The sequence below is a fragment of the Fukomys damarensis genome, unplaced genomic scaffold (assembly GCF_012274545.1).
Source record: "Fukomys damarensis isolate Sample0158 unplaced genomic scaffold, DMR_v1.0_HiC HiC_scaffold_16, whole genome shotgun sequence".
Lineage (NCBI taxonomy): Eukaryota > Metazoa > Chordata > Mammalia > Rodentia > Bathyergidae > Fukomys > Fukomys damarensis.
The window spans coordinates 95552362-95562505 of record NW_022900928.1 but is presented as its reverse complement, the minus strand read 5'-3'; the positions used below and the strand labels follow the sequence as shown (position 1 = coordinate 95562505).

The window sequence follows — 10144 nt, the reverse complement described above, 5'->3', positions numbered from 1 at the left end:
ATTCAGTTATAAAATAGGAAATGTGGTAATTATGATTTTCTTTTTTCAAAACAGAAGGATTATGATTTCTTCTCTGTTGCCTGAGTTGTGGGGCTTATCTCTATCTAGAATTTGGTTGGTTCTTTTATCTACCATAGACTCGGTCTCTCCTCCCTCAACCATGGCACATGCTTATTAACACATTCTGGGAACTTATATCTCCCCAGGATGTTAATACAGTTTCAATATCCATCCCATCCCCAAAACAGATTATTTCTGGTAACCTCCTTCAAGCAAGTTCTAACACCTAGTGAATTATCTTTTTTTAAAAATTGTAAATGGCTGTGTTGATGAACCCAAAATGATGAAATCTAGGAATATAGAAAGAGAACTTAGTCTTCTAATAAAAGATATTTTACTGCAATTTATTTTGACTAATGATTACACAGTCATTACTGTAGTACATTGGTAATGATAGAAATGATAAGCAGATTACTTAGGTGACTTTAATTTCCATTAGTTTTATATAGTCATTCTTATGGTTTAACTCTTGTTACTCAAGACATACAAGGAACATCTTTTTCTAGTTTTTGTATTGTGAGGTGTATGTGTAGTTAATGTCTTCTTGTCAGTGCAGAAAAGAGCCAAGGTGTCCCAAGAATTTTGCTACTTTATTTTGTTTTTTCCATTATGACCAAATGAACTCCATTTCTTATATGATTTCCTTTTTCCCATTGTCCTTTCTTTTCTGTGCCCACTCCTTGTCTCCACCCAGCTGGACCAGAGATAGCCCAGTATGATGCCAACTAATGCCAAGGATTCTTTGGGTCAGTGCCTATTGTAACAGCTTCTCTAGCACTGAATGAAAGAGTATTTTGTGACCATTGAAGTATAAAAGACTATCCTCAATTCTTAAAATTTTCTCAACAAGTACTGTTAGGTAATCAAAACCTACACATGGAAAAAAATCTGCCCTCCTAAATTTTGGTTACAAATGAGTTATGTATGCTATAATGGAGCTTCATAACAGGGACAAGAAAAGTTTTAGCTTTAGTGTCTCATCAGGCTTTGTTGAAGAACAGAGATCTGGCTTGCGTAGCCCCCTTGACTGTCTAGTTCTCTTCAGAGGGATCTCTGAGTAGATTCCTGTCCTGTCTGCACCCTTCTCCAGCAATGTTCTTTTCAGTTAGTTCAGCAGTGTTCTTTTCAGTTAGTTCTAGGGCTACCGATGCCCCCAAGTCTTGACCCCAGTGTAGACTGAGAACATCTGTTTTCTTAGCTGTCAGGGGCAGACATGTGAATTGGGCTCTCTGGTGAACAGAGATAAGACTGCAGAAGCTGAGTTCATCCCCCTCCTATTTATTCACCTCACCTGGTGGACAGATAATAAGAATCACAGGATAGATGAACCGTGAGGATCCTCAGAGTCAGTTTCAACTCTCAGGAAATGCTGTCCAGGGTAACAGCTGGCTCAGAACTGGGAGGTTTTCCTGGTGTTGTGTGTATAAGTCTACTAGTTAAAGGGTATTAGACTTTTAGCCCTGAGGTGCATTAGCCCTGAAGATTCATTAGGGAGCTCTGCCAGTAACCTGTAGAAGGCTGGCAAAGTGATTTGATGCTCTGTATTTCCTGGACCAGTCTCAATTGTAACTATTCTCTTTTGCTATCTCTGTAAGTATATTCGTTCTTGTCAAAGAGGATTGTGATCATCTGGGAATCATCTCACAGATCCAGCGGTAGGGGACTTCACATGATGCAGCATCAAATGTTGTTGACAAGCCTATAGTAACACAGTTGAAGTTTTCATTCTTGTTGGTGACACTAAATGAGAAAAGAAAATGTGATTATGGCTCATTTCCCTTCTGCCTTTTGCTGATCTCAGTGAGAGTCTCATAACTAGTAGGTGGACTGTATGGATACACTCTTCCTCTGCGTCATGCCTTCTATTCTAACTCAGCCCCCCTCTTCTAAACCCAGATTCCCCAAATTCAGCTCTACATTTACCTTTCCCTGTCAGTTCTTCAGAGAGTGTTCAGAGATTCCCAGAATCTTAACTAACTCACTCCTATCTTTGGTCAAAAACATCTCTTGAGTTTTCCCTTTTCCCTCAAGCAATAATGTTTTAGTACTGTATATAAATTTGTAGCAGAACTGAAAGGAGGACAGAGATTTCTCATTTTTTCTTTGATGTCAGCAGTTTGTCCATAGGAAAATCTTAGTAAACATGTCTGTTGGCTTTTCCTATCTCTTTTTCTGTCATTTGGTCCTTTTTAATGCAAAGAGTTGTAATTTCATGGAAAAGTCATAAGTTTTTAGCTCAAGTGAATATAGGATCAAACTGTGGCTCTACCACTTTGTAACTACATGAATTTCAACATATTTCTAAGCCTTTCTTGTTCTGGATTCAGCTGTTTAGTAGGAAGTAATAAAAGGCTTGTGTATATCATGTGAAGATTGCAGGAAATAATATGTGTAAAGCATAGTGTCTGGTGTTTAGTAGAAATTGAATATTAATCATTTCCTCTCTGTAGAGAAATCTAGTGGCAGGCTGGGAACCTGAATTGCTCCCTGTTGGACTTCGCATTTTTATATGAACACTGGGAATATTATGTTCGCTACCAAAGTTTACTCCATGGAATGAGTCATTGGAGATAGATATTGAAAATTAGCAGTTCACAGCTTTAAAGTACAGACAATTTTTTAAAAAGTAAAAACCTTTCCTTTCATAAAAGAGCTATATCTGGGCAAACTTGTAGGCACTTAGAAGAAAATGTGATCAATAGTTTAAAAGAGACCTATGAGTTACAGCAAAAAATCTATGTGTGGATTTGTTTGGGTCTTTGTGTAAAATAATGTGTTCTATGAATGTTTTATCTCTCCTACTTTTTAAAGTGGAAAAAGTTTGATATTTTCCCTAATAAAATGCTTATAAGAAATATTTCTCTGAGAATAGACAGCTTGGAAGAAAGGAGATTAGAACAAGGTCAAGTCTTAGCTTCTGAGCTCTTCCAGCATGAATCTCTGGTTTAGTCTTTTGAAGCAAACCAGGATCTGCAGAAAAATGTAAGATGCTCACGTACTTGCCATTGAACACAGAGTTGTTGATCCAGCGCCATTTATTCTCTGCAGGCTGATACATTAAGCCAATAAAATACTTCTCAGTATGAGTTTTGTCTTGGAGATATTTCTAGGAATTAAAACAATAAATAAACAGTTCAACAATGAGTCCTTTATTGCTGTACTTGAGCCAATGAGCCCATAATTTTACTTGATTGTGAACAAGGAAAGCTGCTAGAGGTTGGAAACTGGCTCTCACTGGCACTTGCCATTAACCTTAGAGAAGAACTTCATAACCTTTGCAAGCATCAAGATCATCTGGAGGTCTTTCTGAAACACAAATTGCTAGGCTTTTAGTCGAGAAGATCTGGTATAAGGAATGAAGAATTTACATTCCTATCAAGTGCCCAGGTGATACTGATTTTTCTCTTTGAAACTAGACTGAAGAAATAGAGAAGGGGGACTGTTTGGTCAAGACCAGGTAGTTTGAAATACAACTAAAAACTTATCATGCCTCACTGTATAGAATTGCTTTCATTTCCAGAAATTTTATATTACAAATGAGGTTGAGTCAAATAATAACAAAATATGTTGACTTGAGATTCATCAGCAAACTATTAATGTGATGAGCTTCTTCTGGGGTTAGCATGGAGTATAAGTGGTGGAAAATGTCACCAATGGGAGATGGGGGCATTGAAACTGAAGGGATTAGTAGAGAAAACGATGCCACCAACTTGTCTTATTCACCTCTTCCTCTCTCATTTTCTTTCCTGTTTTCTCCTCTCTTTCTTACTCCTGGTTTTCTTTCTTAGGGCATATTTTCTTCTCACTTGGTATTTAGACCTAAAGAATCTATAGCATCTTGATCCCTGCCCTTTGTTAGACATCTGTTGACAAATTTCAGAGAAGTTTCCTTTACAAATTCTTCTCAATCACAGGAATACTTTTCTTTACAGGAAGAGTGAGGATACAAAAGGGAGAGAAACAAGAATAGTGTATGTATGTAGCACAGTACCCCTTTCCTCTACTTAAATTTTGGTGCATAAGAAGTTCCATCCTTGGTATTCCCCACTGCTTAAACAACCCTGAGTGCAGGGTGCTCTGCAATGCTTAGATTTGAAGGAGAGGTAACCATTAACTAAAATGAAGTATGGTCTAAAATTGATTACAACATAGTTTCTGGAGTCAAAGTCATCTGAATTCAATTCTGTGTTCTGTCATTTATGTGTATAAACATGGTTAAACTATTTTTGTGCCATAATTAACTCATTTAAAAAATATGGTAATAATATACCCTCAGGATTATTATGAGATAAAAGAAAATAATTAAGCTTTTTTGCATAATGTGATCTATTTTTATTATCATGAATATAAACTGAAAACCATATGATCTGATTCTTTGTTTTTCATATTACTGATTGTGTTAATTCACATCTTCCTTTTTTACTATGTACGTTGAGATGCTACATTGATATATTATATCTGTATGCTGTAATTTTAAAACAACTCTTACACACATCAGCTCTTTGGTAATTTCCTGCACTTTGAAGGTTGTGGCCTAACCTGCTGCTGTGCCTTGTGGGGAAGACTTTACAGACTGGATATCTAGATCACAGAAGCTTAACAACATGCCCCAGTGATATTAAGAAGTCTCTAAACCTCAGGGTCAGAACAAGGAGATGAACTCAGCCAGCCACCTCTCCACTCCTCCCTACCCACGCCCCACTCCACCACGCTGCCCTACCATTTCCACCCACGGAGGCTGGTGTAGGGTGTGATGCTTTACTGTACCATTCCCAATTCTCTCACCAGTTTCTCTGGTGTGTTGACAATTGCCAAAGTTGATCTTTTTTTGATACAATCATCCCTGCTGTTGCTCCAGGTTGATTCAGAGGTGGACAAGAAGAAACATCTTTTTTGATTGAAGTTCTGCCACTGTGGGGGGCAGGCTGAAAAGATGAGAGGAAGAAGGAAAAGAAATGAAAAAGTGTGGGATTAGTTGTTTGGAATGTGAACCCTGGAACTGAGTCATAAAATGATTGGGATATGAGCTTCTTTATAACATTATATTGATAGAAAATGTTTTCAAGCCAAGAAGAAATTCCACTCATTCTAGACTGTTTCCCTATTGACAACATGAAGGAAATGAACTAGAAGGCCTTTATGGACCTTTTAAGCAAAAATATATGTTCCATAGGAAAGAAAGTTATGAGAAAAATCTATGAGAATTCAGGTAATAACCTATGTAAAGAGTGGAGAGGAGATTCAAGTCGTGTGTTTTACCTGTTCCATAGCTCCTTGTGGGAATGAAGCTCTCAGTACTGCTCTCAAAAATCTGTGAGACTGAAATAAAAAAAAATTACTGTACAGTGAACAGAACACACCATCCTCAAAGTATCGGCTATTGAATTGCAACTATTTGACTTTTGACAGACAGTACCTCCCGACAAGGAGCTCTTGGACAGTGCTGAGCTAGCTTTTTTCAGATATTTTCTTTCTTTGAAAACTTTCATTTTGCTATTGCTGTTATCATCTTATTTTATGCCAGCCTTTTTGGTGTGGCAGTGGGTATGAAATGCTGGTGAGGGGGTAGAAAAAACAAGAGACAAACAAGTAACGGAATAATTTGGTATCCCAGGAGGATATACTCCTTTCTTAAGTGTTCCTCTGACAGTATTATCTCTCAAGAACTGCAGCTCTTCTACTCCAGGCTCCCCAAAGTATCTTTGCTATTCTTGTCATTTTTGGTGGCCCACATACTCTACTGAAACTCATAATCTCAGGCAGCTACTGGATGCTTCTCTTATCAGCACTTTCTAAGAACAGTTGTTCCAGTTGTTTCTAACTGGAACAAGTTTTCAGTGTAATCAGATGAAGAATCAAGTGAACATTCCAGAGATTTCCTGCAAGTGGAGAGAGATCTATTTGTTCTTTTAAATATAAATAGGGGAATCGACTGGTTTCAGGGCCTCATTTTTTTCTGGAAACACTGGCTATCTGAGTAGACAGTTATAGTAGTTTCAGAGGCTGGTCAGCTCTCTCCTCAGTGACCTCAGTTATTTGTCTATTATTGTTGAAAACATGTTAGTTTACTGACTGCTTAAAATTATATTAATTAGATAGATGTTAGCTTGCACTTTATCTCAGTCTGGCTCACAGGCCCTTTTTTATATATAGTAGCCTGGTTTTCCTCAGAAAGGACTTTGGGATTATAATGGACATAATATATGCTTCTTTAGTATTTTCTTCATATATCTCATTATATTGGATGCCCCAGCTGAAACAAAGATGAATGACAAATGGTTTATTTCTTAAAGGTGTCAGTAGTAACAGGTGTTTTAAGAGGAAGTGTGGGGTCTGGGAAAATTCTTCCAGAGCAGGTGGGTTTTACTCATCTATATATCCTGCTTGACTTCTGGTCTTGTGCCTTTCACTTTACAGATGATGGTTAATATCACAACATGATCCTCTTTTTGTGGCACCTGGTCTCTCTATAATCATTCCTTGTAGGTGTGCATCACTTTCTGAAGTACATTCACATTACACTACAGCAATTACACACAAATCACCCACATGCCTAGGAAAGGTCAGAAATTTCACTCAGGACCAGGGGGTGCATCTCAGATGTATACCTTTTGTGCAAGATATCCTGAGTTTGGGTTCTATCCCTAACACAGCAAAAGAGAAATTTTCACTTACTCTGGTATTGGTTATCTCTGGAAGATAATTTATTAAAAGACCTTTATGATGCCTTTGTACAAAAGTTCCTTGGGAAAGGAGGCCTTGAGGAAGGGCTCTTAAGAGTGCAGGCCCCTAGAAGCTGGATGGTAGAGAGGAGATTACCATTATACACATTATCTGTTCCGTAGCTCCCAGTAGGATTTATGCCATTATTACTTTTCCAAAAAGTCTGTGGGACTGGAAAGAAAATTAGTTATTGCTGAGTTCCAAATACAGCTTCATGGTGAACAAGCAAATCCATAGGGATTAGTGGGGCTCTGTGACTACTAATGAGAAGCGCTGATCTCTGACTCAGAGCAGCAGGGCAGGGATATGTATATATTTTTGGAATGTCTTCACTTATTGAAACTCATATTTCCTCTTACCCAACCAGTCTGACCCACTCACATTTCCTTCCTCATTTATATTACTTACTGGCTTCAGCGGTTGGAGAGGATTCTACTTGTTGAATTTCCCCAAAATTCTTTGATATAAGGCTTTTTCTTCCTCATTAATTCATTTGAATAAATGAATTTATATGACTATGTAGCAAAATTTCTCCTTTGGTTATAGCCTATCTACTTCTAGTTCAGTCTTTAACACAGACTTACTACTGAATTAAAATTGAGCTGTATTTTTTAATTTTAGCAACAATAACAAGACCTGCTAACTACTTCAGCTCAGATTACCCAAAAATACTCTAGTAGCAAAAGCTGTGTGTGGGGTTTGAACTCTCAGATTCTGGTCAGTTTTACCTCTCCAAGGTAGAATGAGGAAACTGGCCCATGTACTGGAGAAAGAGAAGAGCATTGATCAATTGCTCTTGGGCTATATCAGTTGCCCTTAGGTGGAAAATTTGAGACTTTAACCTTATATGTAACTTTGGATTTGAAAGAGTCAAGGAGCAAGATGATAGGGATGCTGGGTTAAGCAAACACTCAGATACTCACAATAGAGCAGAAATAAGGTCACTCCAACAGCTTTAAGCACCACTACAATAAGCACAGAGATTATCATGTGCCAGTTCATTATGAAAGGGATTCAGGAACCTATGGGGATCAGAGCAAAATTATTAGAATCTTGGAACAAACCTGCCACCTCCCCCACCAGGACTTAACCCAGCCTTTTGCTCAGATCTGAAGGGAGGCTTAGAAAGCTCAGATGTGCCCAGAGCATGGTTGGGAACTTGTGAAGACTGGGAGCTTTTGAACCTGACTTGCTGCCCATCCTTCATTCTTCATTTAGTTCTAGGTTTAGCCTTGTCCATGTTTGTGGCCTTTTATTTATTTATTTTTTTTAAAAAAAAATTTATTGAGTTTATTGGTACAATCTAGGTATACAATACAGTTACATTCATTATTGGGATCCTGTACCTTTACATAATAGGTCTTGATTCTCATTTTTCCCCTTGTCCCTGCCCTCCCTTCACCCCCCCTCCCTTCCCCATTTACAAACACTTTATTTCCATTTTTTCATTTTCTCATATTTTTTTCCTCTCCCTTATTACCTTTCCCCCATCCTTCCCACTTTCCCTACACCTTTAACCCTTTACTTCCTATTTCACATTATTAATTATCTCATTAGGATCTTGTGTACTGTTATAGTTTTTCACAGAGAAACTATTTGGTATTTCAGTTAAAGAAATCAGTTAATGAAAATTAAAAATAGGGAATCCTAAAATAAAATTAAAAAGGAAAGTAAAAGAGAAAAGGCAATGATGTAAAATTATGTTAAAGTTTCCAAAAATTCAAATTATATATATGTATATATATTTATATTTATATAAAAAGACCAATAATAGCAGTATGTTATGCATCAATAGCAGCAACAGCTTTTCCATGTTCTGCAGTCATCTGAACAAAATTATAGACATTGAGTACACTCCATTAAAAAAACAAAAACAAAAAAGCAAAGAGAAGAATAATACCCAGAAAATAGCAAAGTTCTGTTGCTGTTGTGGTACCTGGCACCAGTTTGTGGCCTTTTAAACTCTATCTAATAAGTAAATCTTTGCATCAATAGCAGCAACAGCTTTTCCATGTTCTGCAGTCATCTGAACAAAATTATAGACATTGAGTACACTCCATTAAAAAAACAAAAACAAAAAAGCAAAGAGAAGAATAATACCCAGAAAATAGCAAAGTTCTGTTGCTGTTGTGGTACCTGGCACCAGTTTGTGGCCTTTTAAACTCTATCTAATAAGTAAATCTTTTTTTTTAAATTTATTTTTCTTTTTATTGAGTTTATTGGTACAATCTAGGTATACAATACAATTACATTCATCATTGGGATTCTGTACCTTTACATAATAGGTCTTGATTCTCATTTTTACCCCTTGTCCCTGCCCTCCCTTCACCCTCTCCTCAGTAAATCTTCTTCTATATTTCAATAATTCTCAGGTTTAAACAACACTTACTTCCAAGAACTTTCGTTTGTAATCTTGGCCATACTGACTTCAGTTATAGAAACCTCAGTTTTCAATATGTCTGCAGTAGACAGACTGATCAGGCTTCCTTTAAGGTCTTGGCTTTGGATACGGGCCAACAGTTTGGGCAGGGAAGGACAGACAGAGAGACAGACAGACTCACCTCTTTTGCTGGAAGGCTTGGATGTCTTGCAGATAGGGGTTTGAGGCTTGGTATAGTGGACACAGGCCCTGTCTCTTGAGAATATGTTCCTGCTCAGGCATGCCCTTCCTTCTTCAGTATGTCTGTCCTGGCAGCATCTGTGAGCAAATACTTCTTCCTGTTTAGTGTTCTTGGCAAAAGGAGTAGGCGGGGCAAAGAGAGGAAGGGAGTTTCTAGCATATCAGAAAAAAGGTTCCTACCAGGAGAGTCAATACTGGAGAACATTTCTACCAGAATTTGGAGAAGCAAGTATCTTAAGGTGGACTCACTCTTCCTGTTTACTTTCCATTGTGCTTGGGACATGGTTTGGACTCCTTAACATGGTCTTTAAGTCTTCACGTGTTCATTGTTGCAAGAAATGTTATTGTGTGCCTACTCTGCACCACTTTTGGGCATCTGCAATATATGTTGTGGCTCTGGACTTTTCATGAAACACATCTACCCAAGCCTTATATGCAGCACACATTGAATTTATAGCTTATCCACTCATTCTTTGATCTAAATTTTCACATATTCACCTTATACTCTTATTGAGCACGTATGTACAAAGAATTAAGAGTTCCACTTGCACAGACATAGATTCATACATACTTTCTTTGACTAGGTCATTCTGACTCATTCTTCAGGTTTCAGTTTAAATGCCACTTTTTTTTCTTTTTATTGAGTTTATTGGTACAATCTAGGTCTACAATACAGTTACATTCATTACTGGGAACTTGTACCTTCACATGACAGTTATTGGTTCTCATTTTTTCCCCTTG

General features: G+C 37.5%; 1 protein-coding gene across 2 annotated transcripts; it reads right to left on the bottom strand.

The window, feature by feature from the left end:
- Positions 1-484: 484 nt before the first annotated feature.
- Clec5a (C-type lectin domain containing 5A) lies at positions 485-9480 on the bottom strand. 2 transcript variants are annotated; one of them, XM_010631639.2, is made up of 7 exons: positions 9345-9480; positions 7707-7805; positions 6880-6954; positions 5320-5379; positions 4846-4985; positions 3060-3166; positions 485-1800 (listed from the first exon to the last, which is right to left on the bottom strand). In XM_010631639.2, exons 2-7 carry the CDS (start codon positions 7783-7785, stop codon positions 1686-1688), a joined length of 576 nt encoding a protein of 191 aa, XP_010629941.1. In that variant the 5' UTR covers positions 7786-7805; positions 9345-9480; the 3' UTR covers positions 485-1685. The 2 variants fall into 2 exon arrangements, with proteins under 2 accessions (XP_010629941.1, XP_010629942.1); XM_010631640.2 differs by lacking the exon at positions 6880-6954.
- Between the last annotated feature and the right edge of the window lie 664 nt (positions 9481-10144).

Coding starts and splice junctions, on each gene's coding strand:
- Clec5a (XM_010631639.2), bottom strand. CDS start 7,785: ATGAACTGGCACATGATAATCTCTGTGCTTATTGTAGTGGTGCTTAAA. Junction 5,380..6,879: donor AACAGATAATGTGTATAATG/GTAATCTCCTCT, acceptor TTTTTATTTCAG/TCTCACAGATTTTTGAGAGC. Junction 4,986..5,319: donor CACAAGGAGCTATGGAACAG/GTAAAACACACG, acceptor TCATCTTTTCAG/CCTGCCCCCCACAGTGGCAG.